This window comes from Mustelus asterias, chromosome 23 (genome assembly GCF_964213995.1).
Source record: "Mustelus asterias chromosome 23, sMusAst1.hap1.1, whole genome shotgun sequence".
Lineage (NCBI taxonomy): Eukaryota > Metazoa > Chordata > Chondrichthyes > Carcharhiniformes > Triakidae > Mustelus > Mustelus asterias.
In genome coordinates, this window is record NC_135823.1 from 58114765 (window position 1) to 58130191 (window position 15427).

At 44.1% G+C, this 15427-nt stretch overlaps 1 protein-coding gene across 2 annotated transcripts in view; it reads right to left on the bottom strand.

Annotated features, from left to right (window-relative positions):
• The window catches only part of rexo5 (RNA exonuclease 5), a 59594-nt gene that overhangs the window by 21899 nt on the left and 22268 nt on the right, over positions 1-15427 (bottom strand). Inside the window, exons 8-11 of one of the 2 annotated variants that reach the window (XM_078239837.1) lie at positions 8532-8647; positions 5691-5829; positions 3225-3319; positions 2612-2714 (exon numbers count right to left, since the gene is read on the bottom strand). In XM_078239837.1, coding sequence (XP_078095963.1) covers positions 2612-2714; positions 3225-3319; positions 5691-5829; positions 8532-8647 — 453 coding nt within the window. The remainder of the gene's footprint in view (positions 1-2611; positions 2715-3224; positions 3320-5690; positions 5830-8531; positions 8648-15427) is intronic. The other variant, XM_078239838.1, reaches the window with a different exon arrangement.

The following is a 15427-nucleotide window of genomic DNA, read 5'->3' on the forward strand; positions in this document are numbered from 1 at the left end:
CAGGTGTTAAAGGAAACCTGTGCTCAATATTATTTACATTCACTACAATTGCTTCTAAAATATCATCCGTCTTCCAACGGCTTGCCGACAATGACAGCGGCAGAGGATTCAGCAAAGAGACTTTTAAAACAGCTAAACTATGGGGAATACTGAATTAACATTAAATGCAAGGCAGAGACAGTGGCGTAGTGGCAAAGTCACTGGACTAGTAATACACGGGGAAGGTAATGTTCTGGGGACATTGGTTTGAATCCCAACACGGCAGCTAGTGGAATTTTGGGACGGCACGGTGGCACAGTGGTTAGCACTGCTGCCTCACAGCGCCAGGGACCCGGATTCGATTCCAGGCTTGGGTCACTGTCTGTGTGGAGTTTGCACATTCTCCCCGTATCTGCGTGGGTTTCCTCCGGGTGCTCCGGTTTCTTCCCACAGAACAAAGATGTGGGGGTTAGGTGTATTGGCCAGGATAAATTGCCCCTTAGTGTCCCGGGATGTGTAGGTTAGTGGGCTAAATATGTGGGGTTATGGGGATAAGGCCTAGGTGGGATTGTTGTCGGTGCAGACCCGATGGGCCGAATGGCCTCCTTCTGCACTGTAGGGTTTCTATGATTCTATGTTAATGACACAAAGCACTCATTTGAAGCAAAAGACATCGCAATTAATTCTATGGAACACAAGTTGACAACGATCACTTTAAAATTAAGAAGTACTTCTGCGATCCAAGCCGATTTAAGCTACAAATCACAGCGGGAATGGAAGTGTGATAGAGGGAGGTTTTCCTGCCAGCCAATGTTAGACACTTTGCGCAGGAGTTCTGTTAATGAGATCCCACGTCAAAATCCACATTATTTGGGAGAGTTCTGCCCCCTGGTGCTCCCTGAAGAGCAGGGGAATGGGACAAATTGGTTCTTTACGTGATGCCCTGAAGTTCTTCAACACAGTCTTCAACTATGTGGCCCAAAAAGCCTTGAGCACCTTGAACCAGGGAGGCAGCTTCAGAAAAAATGATCCAATCTGCGGTAATAAAATAACTTAAACATCTCTACAACTGAAGTGCAAAGACATTTCCTCAACAACGATGCACAACAAATAGCATTGGTACACATGCCTTTTACAGCTGCCAGGTTTTTAACGCTGAAAGTACATTGAAAAGCTAAATTTTGATGGATGCAGAGATATTTAAATACGTTTTGATGTCTGCCTCTGCATTAAAATAATCAAAACAGTCACTTCTGTATGTTCCCTTTGTTTCTTTACTTCGATCATAGAATCATACAGTGCAGAAGGAAGTCATTCGGCCCATGAAGTCTGCACCGACCACAATCCCACCTTATCCCCATAACCCATACAATTCCCCGAGTTAGTCCCCCTGATAGTAAGGGGCATTTTAAGCATGGCCAATCCACCTAACCCGCACATCTTTGGACTGTGGGAGGAAACTGGAGCGTCCGGAGGAAACCTACGTAGACACGGGGAGAACGTGCAGACTCCACACAGACAGTGACCCAAGCCGGGAATCGAACCCGGGTCCCTGGCGCTGTCAGGCAGCAGTGCTAACCGCTGTGCTACCGTGCCGCCCTCAACTTGCCATGACCAAGCACAATAGTTTCTTCACAGTATTTCTGAATCTCCCAGCACCCATTTTTCAGTCACTAAGAATTTACAGCAATTAGTGCACCACGACTTTAGGCAGAGCTAGTCCCTGCTACTGCATTTCCACTCCACCCGACGAAGGAGCAGTGCTCCGAAAGCTTATGGTATTTGCTACCAAATAAACCTGTTGGACTTTAACCTGGTGTTGTGAGACTTCTTACTGTGTTCACCCCAGTCCAACGCCGGCATCTCCACATCATGCCTAAAATGACCAGTGTTACAATCTCGGGGATGCTTTCACTCTCATTTAAGGCCACAAATGATCTTGCATTTTCAAAACCTCTGGCAGGTTTCCAAAATGCAGCTAACACATTGGCAAAACGTTAACCTATGGAGTGGTGGGACGGGTTGTCAGCAGGTTGGGAACCCAAAAGGTAGTGGAGTGGGTTTAACTTGGCCATGGTACTAGCAGCCTAGTCCAGATTTTCCGACCAATTATGGCAGCGATGGTGACCTGCATCTGGCCGTTAAAGCCTGGATGTTTAACAGGACCCTTTGAGAGAACACGATTGACCCATTTTGCAATTTCAGGACACAGAAAGGAACATGACTGATGTGGTTAGTCCCATTGTGCTCCTGCCTTGTTGACCCTGGTGAGTTTCATGCAGCCTGGGGAAACCTGTGAGCTGGCAGTTAAACCCAGAATTGCATGGTTAAGTCTTCAGATAATGGTTCTTTTTGCATATTTAAAACACAGACGAGCTTGATTCTGCTGATAAAAACTAACGCTGAAAGTTTTTGTTTATTATACAAGTGATTTTTAGGTGGATTGGTCATGCTAAATTGACCCTTATGTGCAAAGATGTGTAGGTTAGGTGGATTAATTAGCCATGGTCAATGCGCGGGGATAGGGCAGAGGGGAGGGCCTGCGTAAGACACTGTCAGAGAGTCGGTGAAGACACGATGGGCCAAATGGCTTCCTCCTGCTCTGTACGGGTTCTACGGTTTACCAACACACCTCCATGGGTCCGTGGTCGATGAAATATTGCGCCAACTCCAAAGCTGCTCTTGCGTCTTCAGATGCATCATGGCCAACCACTTGCTCTGACTGAATTTCCCGCCTGTTTGGGAAGAATTATCCAATGTGAGAGAGATTTTGGAAAAAATTCATGCATCCCGTCTTAATTCGCGCAAGAATGTAGAACACCAGAATCCAAATTACTAATATTATTTTCAAAGTTTTAAGGTGTTTTTGATTCAGTTGGTGAAACTTGAGGAAAACACATCTGCGCTGAAGAACTCACTTTAAGTTGATTACAATGGTTTTATAAGAGGCAAAAGTGCTCGAAGAGAGAGAACCATTTGCAAAAGCAAAATACTGCAGGCACCGGAAATCTGAAATAAAAACAGATAACGCTGGAAATACTCAAAAGGTTTGGCAGCATCTGAGGGGAGAAACAGAGTTAATGGTCTGTGACCTTTCACCCAAGAAGTCTGACGCAAACGACTAATGAATTCACTAATAATAGCGATCGTAATTTAATATTTCATTCAAAGTGCCGATCAGTGGTTATTATCCCACTACGAGTGCCCACAACAGGTCCATTTGAAAGTAAACTTAATGGTCTCACCCAAGAATGCTTTTTACCAAAACTTTCAACTTAAACCTTTGACCCCAGCCTCTGGCAAAAAGCAGTGATGTGTCAATAACATTTGGATGAATCATCTGCAAGAGAAATAAATTGCACCCGATTACTAAAGCTTGCAAAACATAAATGGCAAAAAGCTTATGCTGAATGACATGAATTCATGGACTGACCCGTTCGCCCATGCAGCAGCTGCCATAGTTACAGCAGGTTGCCTGCTTCAACACAGGATTGAGAGAGCCTGTTTAAAGCCAGTGTGTGATTTCAAAATCAATGCTGGTTAAAAAAAAATCAAGGAACATTATCTACTCAAACTCCACATGAAAATATTCCAACAGAAAAAATACCTTGTAAAAATACAAAAAAGTCTTCTTATATGTGTATCTGATTCCACCAAAGCAAAACCACAGAAGGTTTAGGATTAAAACATGGATCTATTGGGTACAGAGCAACAGCATCAATCACCCATGGCTCAGATGCAGTACATATCATATTACATTAATCTTAAAATAGATATGATCTCCAAAGTTACAAGAGTACCCTCTGTCCTATCTGTGTCTCTTCCATTTTCTATACCTCTTTCATAGGCTAACAAAATAATACCGAGTTTTGATGGCAATTTGTTGCTAAGGATTTAATTCCTTGTGAGCAGATGACCTCGAGGCTATCCAAGATTACTTTACTGAGAAATTGCAAGGAGGGGAGGGAGGTGAAACAGAGGCCTTCTGTCCGACCACCCCGAAAACGTGAAGGACAGACTTTGATGACACTCAATCCATTGCTCATTCAGAGAGCCGACACAGACACCATGAATGGCCAGCCTCCTCCTGTACCGCAACAAATCTGTGATTCTGCAAAATATAATCCTGTTTGCCATGTTCACAGAAACCATAGAAACCCTATAGTGCAGAAGGAGGCCATTCGGCCCATCGAGTCTGCACCGACAACAACCCCACCCAGGCCTTATCCCCGTAACCCCACATATTTACCCCAGTAATCCCTCTAACCTACGTATCCCAGGACCCCAAGGGGCAATTTAGCATGGCCAATGCACCTAACCCGCACATCTTTGGAGTGTGGGAAGAAACCCTCGCTGATACGGGAAGAATGTGCAAACTCCACACAGACAGTGACCCAAGCCGGGAATCGAACCCAGGTCCCTGGAGCTGTGAGGCAGCAGTACTAACTACTGTGCCACCCATTTCAGAGCACTCTGTCCAGCAGTAGCTTGGGTAGCCAGTGAAGGAGGAGCCCACAGATAGGTTTTATCATATCTTTGGGGGGGGTGGGAGAATCAGAAATGCATGTCTGGGCTCCCAACCTGATGTCGCCTGAAGAAGGGGCTTGGAGCTCCGAGAGCTTGTGTGGCTTTTGCTACCAAATAAACCTGTTGGACTTTAACCTGGTGTTGTTAAACTTCTTACTGTGTTCTCCCAACCTGGACCAGAGTTGTGCCAGCTTCACACTAGCGCATTTTGACCCTACCCCATTCCAGCCCTACCCGCCACTCTCCTCCAAATCCTAGCTTACTTGCTTCCAGAGATCAGTACCTGCCTGCAGTCTACTGGTTGAATTATAATGCTAGGTCCAAGTGGCAGTAAAGTGCATATTCTGCTGATTCGCCATTAGGGCTGGGTTGGAAATCTACCTCCAAAAGTTTTAAATAGAGTTTTCTCTCATCAATCTAGTCTGAATTCAACTCTACTCATGGTGGTGAAATAACAGTGCATTAATCTACTTTGCTGCTGGCATTATCAAAACTCGGGTTTCTAATTATTTAAGAGGCACATTATGAGATACGTGTCAGATCTCATCTCATGTTAAGAGGTAGATTGGCCGTGCTCAATTGCCCCTTAGTATCCCAAGATAGGTTAGGGGGATTAGTGGGGTAGATGCATGGGGTTACGGGGATAGGCCTGGGAAAGAGTCAGTGCAACTTGATGGGCTGAATGCCCTCCTTTTTCACCACAGGGATTTCATGATAAGAAAGACCTCAGTAAGAAGTCTGACAACACCAGGTTAAAGTCCAACAGGTTTATTTGGAATCACGAATTTTCGGGGCGCTGCTCCTTCATCAGGTGAGTGGAGAGGTGGGTTTCTCACACATGGCATATACAGACAAAGATACAATTGCAAGATAATGGTTGGAATGCGAGTCTTTCCAACTCACATTCCAACCATTATCTTTGTCTATATATGTCGCGTTTGTGAAACTTACCTCTCCACTCACCTGATGAAGGAGCAGCGCTCCGAAAGCTCGTGATTCCAAATAAACCTGTTGGACTTTAACCTGGTGTCGTGAGGCTTCTTACTGTGCCCACCCCAGTCCAACGCCGGCATCCCCACATCAAGAGACAGCTTAAGAGACATGTTACATCTCAGTTCTGAAATCTGCCTCAAAGGCGTAATGATTATGGGTTTGAAAATTACAGAGATATGTACAATACTTACTTTCAAAGCCTTCAAGTCATTATTTAAAGAATGGCCCACAAGCACAGCATCATTAGGTAAGATCTTCTTCAGCTTGGCTTGAACATCTCTCAGCTTTGTTTTCACTGGCATCATCATCATCTTCGTAATACCAGAGAACCTGAATGTGCAATTTGTGGCACAATTTCAGAACAAATCACCCCAGTTTAATAAAACGTCACAGTAAGGAGTCCCACAACACCAGGTTAATGTCCAACAGATTTACTTGGAATCACGAGCTTTTGGAGCGCTGCTCCTTCATCAGATGAGGTCGGTTTACAAACACGGCATATTATAGTCTTGTACATATTGGCTGCTTCGTCTCCACACTAGGGGTGGCAGAGTGGTTAGCGCTGCTGCCTTACAGCGCCAGGGACCCAGGTTCGATTCCAGCCTTGGGTGACTGTGCAGAGTTCTCCTCATGTCTGCGTCCTCAGGAGGTTCCGGTTTCTAGATAATTACAGATTTGGAATGTGAAGAGTAGTTGGAACGATTCCCAACGTTCCAGTCGGAGCACTCCGAAAGCTCGTGATTCCAAATAAACCTGTTGGACTTTAACCTGGTGTTGTGAGACTTCTTACTGTGCCCACCCCAGTCCAACGCCGGCATCTCCACATCATAATAAAACATTGACATAATTACAAAATTTAAAAGGATCAAACTTACATATACCTTGTTTTTGCTTAGGATTTAGTCAAAATACTTATATGTGATTAAGACAATTTTCATTTATTATGCCTACTTAAGTGCCACATAATTTTACTTTAGTTCAATAAAATAGAAACATTTAAATAAATCTGGAAAATAATCAATCCGTGCTTTGGAGGGCTACTCCTGGAGACACTGGATAGAGGCCCCCAACTCACACCTTATATTCTTCGCATATTTGAAGGAGGCTTACAAGCTCTCAGAGCGCCAGGGACCTGGGTTCGATTCCCGGCTTCAGTCACTGTCTGTATGGTGTTTGCACGTTCTCCCTGTGTCTGCGTGGGTTTCTTCTTCATGTTCAGATTTCCTCCCACAGTCCAAAGATATGCGAGTTAGGTGGATTGGCCATGCTAACTTGCCCCTTAATGTCAAGGGGATTAGCAGGATAAATATGTGGAGTTATGGGGATGGGGCCTGGGTGGGATAGTTGTTGGTGCAGGCTTGATCGGTCAAATGGCCCCCTTTTGCACTGTAGGGATTCTATGAAAAGGTTCAATAGCAGTTTAGATGGGAGGGTTTTTTGATTTTATGAAGGAAAACAGTGTCTAAAGATTTTATTCCAGCCCTTGTGGTCACCAGAACAAACTTAATGAAATGGGAAATTTTCAACAGTGGTTTATTTAATATTAAGTCATGCAAATTAGTAAGGTCATGCAGAATTTAACTTTGAATATTCTCTGACTCTGCTTATATTAAAACAGTCTGGAAGAGTTCATTATATTACATATCAAAATCCAATAACGTTCTGTCACAAAGGCTGTATTCCTGGTTAATGTGTGGCCCATAAATACTTCAGTTAAACCATTAAAATGTCAGATTGCAAAGGCTGACTTTCACACAGCCATGGATTATCTTCAGTTTCATGATGTCCTAAGAGCATATTAATCTCACATTAGAAAAAACATATGATAATGCTTCTGTCCCGAGAGGTAATCTCCTCAGCTTCAAGCTTGCCTTCTGCCAATTGCCACAGTAAATATCCAGGCAGAAGATGCATGTTTTACCACCAAACACATAATCAAACATCTCTGCACTTCACAAAATCACTAGAACCAACATCATACCAAGAACTCTAGAAATTATGTAAGCAATTCAGGTACTCCTCCCCTCCCCCAGTTAATGAAATAAAGAACATGCACTTATATAATGCCTTTCCCAACCTCAGGACCTTCTAAAGCGCTATAGAGCCAATGAAATAATTTTATAGTGTAGTCACTGTTGTATTCATAGAACTCCCTCCACTGCAGAAGAGGATATTCGGCCCATCAAGTCTGCACTGACTCTTGACAGAGCATCTTACCCAGGCCCTATCCCCGTAACCCAGCACTTTTCTCATGGCTAATCCGCCTAATCTACACATCTTGGGACACTAAGGGGCAATTTGGCATGGCCAATCCAGCTAACCTGCACATCTTTGGACTGTGGGAAGAAACCGGAGCCTCCTGAGGATGCAGACATGAGGAGAACGTGCAGACTCCGCACAGTCACCCAAGGTTGGAATCGAACCTGGGTCCCTGGCGCTGTAAGGCAGCAGTGCTAACCACTCTGCCACCCCCTAGTGTGGAGACGAAGCAGCCAATATGTACAAGACAAGGCCCCACAAACATCAATATAATATGTTTTCAAGTGGTGTTGGTTGAGGGATAAATATTGGCCAGGACATCACGGAGAACTTCCTTGCTCGTTTTGTAACAGTGTTGTGGGATCTTTAATGTCAAGTACAGAGAACAGATAGGGTCTTAATTTAATGCCGCACACAAAAGATGCTACCTCCGATAACGCAGCACTTCCTCAGTATTGCACAAGTGGTCAGTATTGATTTTGTGCTCAAGTCTCTGGATTGGGATTTGAACTCAACCTCCTGCCTCAGGGCTGAAAGTTTTGCCAACTAAGCGACACTGAAAACATCCAGTTCACATAACCCAACTAGAAACTTCACATCATCAGAGCAGAAACTTTGCCACGTTAAATAAAAGACACAAAACTTTGATAGTCACATACAGTTGAAGAAAGGAACATGTCAGCATACGATGTTAAAGGGACCCTTATCATTACCTTAATGAAGCAAGACTACAACATCTTTAGTAAGACAATATTAAACAATTTAATCATTACCTGGTGAGGTAGTTGAGGATTAGGTTGTCGGGCTTCACCAGTTCGTCCATCACACAGTGTCCCTCTGCATTGACAAGAGAGACACGGGTCAGCTCATTCCCTTTCGTAGTCAGGCACTGGAATAATGCAAATAAATATGATAAAGCACTTACAATTCAAGTTTTACGTATTGAGAAGTTGAAGCTACTGCAGTGGTAGAGTAGTGTTGTGTGTTCTTATTTCACCAAGTGAAGACTAATCATAGAGCTATGATTCTGTAATTTACAAAATGGAAGGAGGGTTTTCAGCCCATCGTGTCGAGGGCAGCTGATAAAGAACAGCCCTGCCACTTTCAGCTCTTTGTCCGTAACCTTGTAGGTTATGGACCTTGAGGTGCCAATCCAAGTACTTTTGAACTGTTATGAGGATTTCTGCTTAGAGTCAACAAAGAACAAAGAAAATTACAGCAAAGGAACAGATCCTTCGGCCCTCCAAGCTTGCACCGACCATGCTGCCCGACTTAACTAAAACCCCCTACCCTTCCAGGGACCATATCCCTCTATTCCCCTCCTATTCATGTACTTGTCAAGACGCCCCTTAAAAGTCACTACTGTATCCGCTTCCACTACCTCCCCCGGCAACGAGTTCCAGGCGCCCACCACCCTCTGTGTAAAAATTTGCCTCGTACATCTCCTTTAAACCTTGCCCCCTAGTAATTGACTCTTCCACCCTGGGAAAAAGCTTCTGACTATCCATTCTGTCCATGCCTCTCATAATCTTGTAGACTTCTATCAGGTCTCCCCTCAACCTCCGTCATTCCAGTGAGAACAAACCAAGTTTCTCCAACCTCTCCTCATAGATAATGTCCTCCATACCAGGCAACATCCTGGTAAACCCTTTCCAAAGCCTCCACATCCTTCTGGTAGTGTGGCGACCAGAATTGAACACTATATTTCAAGTGTGGCCGAACTAAGGTTCTATAAAGCTGCAACATGACTTGCCAATTTTTAAACACAATACTCCGGCCGATGAAGGCAAGCATGCCGTATGCCTCCTTGACTACCTTCTCCACCTGCATTGCCACTTTCAGTGACCTGTGTACCTGTACACCCAGATCCCTTTGACTATCAATACTCTTAAGGGTTCTGCCATTTACTGTATATTTCCTATCTGTATTAGACCTTCCAAAATGCATTACCTCACATTTGTCCAGATTAAACTCCATCTGCTATCTCTCCGCCCAAGTTTCCAACTGATCTATATTCTGCTGTATCCTCTGATGGTCCTCATCGCTATCCGCAAATCCACCAACCTTTGTGTCGTCCGCAAACTTACTAATCAATCCAGTTACATTTTCCTCCAAATCATTTATATATATTACAAACAGCAAAGGTCCCAGCACTGATCCCTGAGGAACACCACTTGTCACAGTCATAGAGGTTTACAGCATGGAAACAGGCCCTTCGGCCCAACTTGTCCATGCTGCCCTTTTTTTAAAAAACCCCTAAGCTAGTCCCAATTGCCTGCATTTGGCCCATATCCCTCTGTACACATCTTACCCATGTAACTGTCTAAATGCTTTTTAAAAGACAAAATTGTACCTGCCTCTACTACTATCTCTGGTAGCTTGTTCCAGACATTCACCACCCTCTGTGAAAAAAATGCCCCTCCGGACCCCTTTGTATCTCTGCCCTCTCACCTTAAACCTATGCCCTCTAGTTTTAGATTCCCCTACCTTTGGGAAAAGATATTGACTTTCTATCTAATCAATGCCCCCCATTATTTTATAGACCTCTATAAGATCATCCCTCAGCCTTCTACGCTCCAGAGAAAAAAGTCCCAGTCTATCCAGCCTCTCCTTAGAACTTAAACCATCAAGTCCCAGTAGCATCCTAGTAAATCTCTTCTGCACTCTTTCATTTAATAATATCCTTTCTATACTAGGATGACCAGAACTGTACACAGTATTCCAAATGTGGCCATACCAATGTCTTGTACAACTTCAACAAGACGTCCCAAACTCCTGTCTTCAATGTTCTGACCAATGAAACCAAGCATGCTGAATGCCTTCTTCACCATTCTGTCCACCTGTGACTCCACTTTCAAGGAGCTATGAGCCTGTACCCCTAGATCTCTTTGTTCTGTAACTCTACCAACCTTTCAGACAATGAGTTCCAGATTTCAAGTACCCTCTGAGTGAAAAGATTTCCCCTGAAATCACCTCTCAACCTCCAACGTTTACTCTAAATAGAGTCATAGAGATATACATCACAGAAACAGGCCTTTTAGCCCAACTCGCCCATGCTGACCAAGTTTCCTAAACTGAACTAGTCCCAATTTTCTGTGTTTGGCCCATATCCCTCTAAATCTTTCCTATCCATGTACCTGTCCAAATGTCTTTTAAATGTTGTAATTGTCCCTGCCTCTCCCACCTCCTCTGGCAGCTCATTCCATATATGCGCCAACCTCTGTGTGAAGTTGCCCCTCAGGTCCCATTTAAATCTTTCCCCTCTCACCTTAAACCTACGCCTTCTAGTTTTGGACTCCCCTACCCTGGGGAAAAGACCTTGGCTATTCCCTTTTCTATGCTCCTCATGATTTTATAAACCTCTAGAAGGTCACCCTTTCATCCACCTACGCTCCAGGGAAAAATGTCACAGGCTATCCAGCCTCTCCTTATAACTCAAATAATCTGTGTCAACTGGTTATGGACCCCTCAATCAATGGGAATTAGGGTCTATCTATCCACTCGATCAAGATTCCTCAAAATTATATACACTTCAATTAGCTCTCCCTCAGTCTCTTCTGCTCTAAAATTCGCCAATCCAGGCAACATCGTCATAAATCTTCTCCATATTTTCAAGTACAAACACAGCTTTCCTGACAAGAACTACACAACGTTCTCCAGTTGCACTTTAACCAGTGCTTATTATAGATGTCCAGTATAAACTCCCAGTTCTTATATTCTATTCCATGGCTAATAAAGGCAAGTCTCCTGCATACTGTTATAATAATGGAGAAAAAATATTGAATTGCATCTGGCAATATTGAACTTTAAATAAGACCTGTGAGTTTTTATTTTAAATAGGCATGCAAGCCAAAGATGCTCGAGGATGTAAAGTCAGTCACTGGCTAAATTGTTGGTAGGTGCTACAACGAGAGAGAAAATGGAATCCCACCCTGTTTCCAGACGAGGATACTTCTAAAGCACACAGAAGCTAATTGCCATCTCTGGTGGAGACAATGGGAGTTGAGTATCATCTCAACAAGAAATATGCTGTGTGTAATGTCCCATATGGATTTGACCTTCCAGAAATATGCAACGGTTGGGTTAAAAATCAGCTGGAAAGCTGGCCCAAGTGTCTGTGTGAACTAGTGCTGGGGGTGCCAGAGCATGCGTGACACAGAAGCAAGAAGCCAGTCAGCAGCAGTAGCACCTCCACAAAAGCTTCTGCAGGTGTCTCTCTCTTTCTCTCACTGTGGAAATAAGCCAAGTCATCAAAGACCACAGCTGCAAAGGAAACAGGGAAGCTTCTCAGCCAAACTGCAGAACACTGGAATCTTGAAATTGACGGCTGAAGTCAATGCCACTGGAATCACAAATCGTAATGACTACAAAGCTCAATCGTCCACACCTCGCGAGTCAAGGGCTGTTTTGTATACCTTTGTTTCCCACTTAGGAGTTGGGACAGTCAGTGGCGTAGTGGTATTGTCACTGGACTTGTAATCCAGAGACCCAGGACAAGATCCAGGGACCCAGGTTCAAATCCCGCTACAGCAGATGGTGGAATTTGAATGCAATAAAAAAAAGAAATCTGGAATTAGAAGTCTAATGACGACCATGAAACCATTGTTGATTGTCGTAAAAATCCATCTGGTTCACTTCAGGGAAAGAAATCTGCCATTCTTAACTGGTGACTCCAGATCCACAGCAATGGGGTGGCACAGTGATTAGCACTGCTGCCTCTCAGCGCCAGGGACCCAGGTTAGATTCCCGGCTTGGGTCACTGTCTGTGAGCAGTCTGCACCTTCTCCCTGTGTTTGCGTGGGTTTCCTCCGGGTGCTCCGATTTCCTCCCACAGTCCAAAGATGTACAGATTAGGTGGATTGGCAATGCTAAATTGCCCCTTAGTGTCAGGAGGACTAGCTAGCGGTTATGGGGATAGGGCCTGTGTGGGATTGTGGTTGGTGCAGACTCGATGGGCTGAATGGCCTTCTTCTGCACTGTAGGATTCAATGATTCTCTCTGGTTGATTCACAAATGCCCTCTGGAATGGAGGGCAGTGAGGGATGGGCAATAAATGCTGGTCCAGCCGGTGACGTTCACATCCCATAAAAACAAATTCTCATTTCTAATCTGCATGAATGTATTTTCTAATGTTTCGTCGTTAATAAATTCATTCTTTAACTCACAAACATCTGGGTGGCACGGTAGCACAGTGGTTAGCACTGCTGCTTCACAGTGCCAGGGACCCGGGTTCGATTCCCAGCTTGGGTCACTGTCTGTGTGGAGTTTGCACATTCTCCCCGTGTCTGCGTGGGTTTCCTCCGGGTGCTCCGGTTTCCTCCCACAATCTGAAAGACGTGCTGGTTAGGGTGCATTGACCCGAATAGGTGCCGCAGTGTGGTGACTAGGGGAATTTCGCAGCAACTTCATTGCAGTGTTAATGTAAGCCTTATTTGTGACTAATAAACTTTACTTTTACTTTATTTACTGTTTATTTCATTGCCTTGCTGGCCTTCCCCAAATGTAAGAAGTCTCACAACACCAGGTTAAAGTCCAACAGGGTTTATTTGGTAGCAAACACCATAAAGCTTTCGGAGCGCTGCTCCTTCGTCAGATGGAGTGGAAATGTACAGGATCAAATGCACAGGATCACAGAACTATTACAGCGCAGGAGAAGGTAACCTGGTCCATTTTGCCTGCACCACCTCTCCAAATGAGCAATTCACCTAGTGCCATTCTCCTGCCTTCTCCCCGTAACCACTCACATCCCGTCCTGCCTGTCACGGGAATCATAGCCGGCGGGACAGAACTGTGCAAAGGTCCGTTGAGCTCGGGTGGGATTCTCCGGTCTTGGGGCAAGCGCGGCCGGAAAATTCCACCCATTGTTTCTTTTCAAATAGTCATTTAATTTCCTCTCGAATGCCTCGATTGAACTTGCCTCCGACACAGTCTCAGGCAGTTGGAGGCATGTCTACGTGTAAAAACAAAATACCCGCATTACCTTAAACTCAAATAGGACGATTTGAAACCACCTCAAATATATGAATAAATTGAATCAGAACTATGAAGCCAGTAATCTTACCTTGTCAGAGCTATTTTTGCTCCTGCTTTGATAGTTAAAAAAAAATCTAACATGAACGATGAAAATTTGGCTCTTCAATCCTAATGAGACGTATTTAAAAACTAAACAACTTGGAGGAATGGGTAGCATGGAGCATATCATAGAATCCCTACAGTGCAGAGAGGCCATTCGGCCCATCGAGTCTATACCGACCACAGGCTCTATTCCCGTAACCCCACACATTTATCCTGCTAATCCCCCTGACACTAGCATCAATTTAGCACAGCCAATCAACCTAACCCGCACATCTTTGGATTGGGGGAGGAAACCGGAGCACCCGGAGGAAACCCACGCAGACACGGGGAGAACGTGCAGATTCCACACTTGTGACAGTGACCCGAGGTCGGAATTGAACCCGGGTCCCTGGCGCTATGAGGCAGCAGTGCTAACCACTGTGCCGCCCATAAAAACAGTATTACCAAGAGGGATAAGATGATCTACGATACAGTAAGAGAAACTCAGTTTTTCGTTTCACATATGAACAGTTTAGCTTCCCATTTCTGGTTTCATTGTTACAGGTATTGGTGTCACTTAATTGCACGGTTCCTGTTTAAACATATTAAGGAATGCTCTTTTTAAGCACCTGCATTAAATGGGTGTCTCTCAATATCGTCCCAGCAAATGAAAGACTTATAAAGAAATGTGTTAGCAAGACTGTTACAATTTTTTTAGAAGTCAGTCTATTCAACTCGCTGACGTGTTACAAGAATTGATTGATGCCAGTGTTTACTTAGATTGGTAAGCATTGCAAAATAAATTTGGATTGGCAGCAGATGAAAATGGTACCACGTGATGGTGGATGAACTATGACATGTTATGCTATCTTCATAACAGCTGCACACATACAAATAAGGAACTCGATTCAAAATATGCCACAGTTGCTTGCCCTTTTGGGCTGATAAAGAGGAGGACTGCAAATCGCCAATCTTTCTAGGATAGTCGTCACAAAAAGAATGCAGATAAATATTCCATAAAATTTGCAACGTTCCCACTTCTGTTTTCTCTGGTGGGCGTGAGACTGACAATTTGCAAGAACTCACAATTACATTAACACCTTGGATAGATCAGCTCTTGCATTTATGGAACGTTTGCACCATGACAATGTCGCGGAGAAAGCCTCTCTACTCTCTTGTAAGTAAAACAGGGTCACACATTCACAGACTTATTTGACACCGCACAAGAATGGTTTTTACACGCAAGGACTATTGACTTCGCACTCTTAGATTTAGTTATTTTGTTTTAAGTCACGAGTTCTTTTTGTTGGAAGTTATGTTGCATTTTTTCTTGTTGCCCCATTTCAGGCCTCCCTATTCATCGCATTCCACTTGTAAGAGCGGGAGGATCAATTTATTACCAAGTCCCCGGCAATTCTGCCACTAGGCGCCCAAAGTATAGCACAGACATCATCCAGCTCGAATAATACAGTTTAAACAGAAATTGTAGGAATAAGAGGAAATTAATCATTCTAACACACCCTTTTCTGTTCAATCCTTTTCCAGTGCATGGTGTCAGTCCCCCACCTTCTCCCCATAACCCTGCACATTCTTTCTTTCCAGATAACAGTCTAAT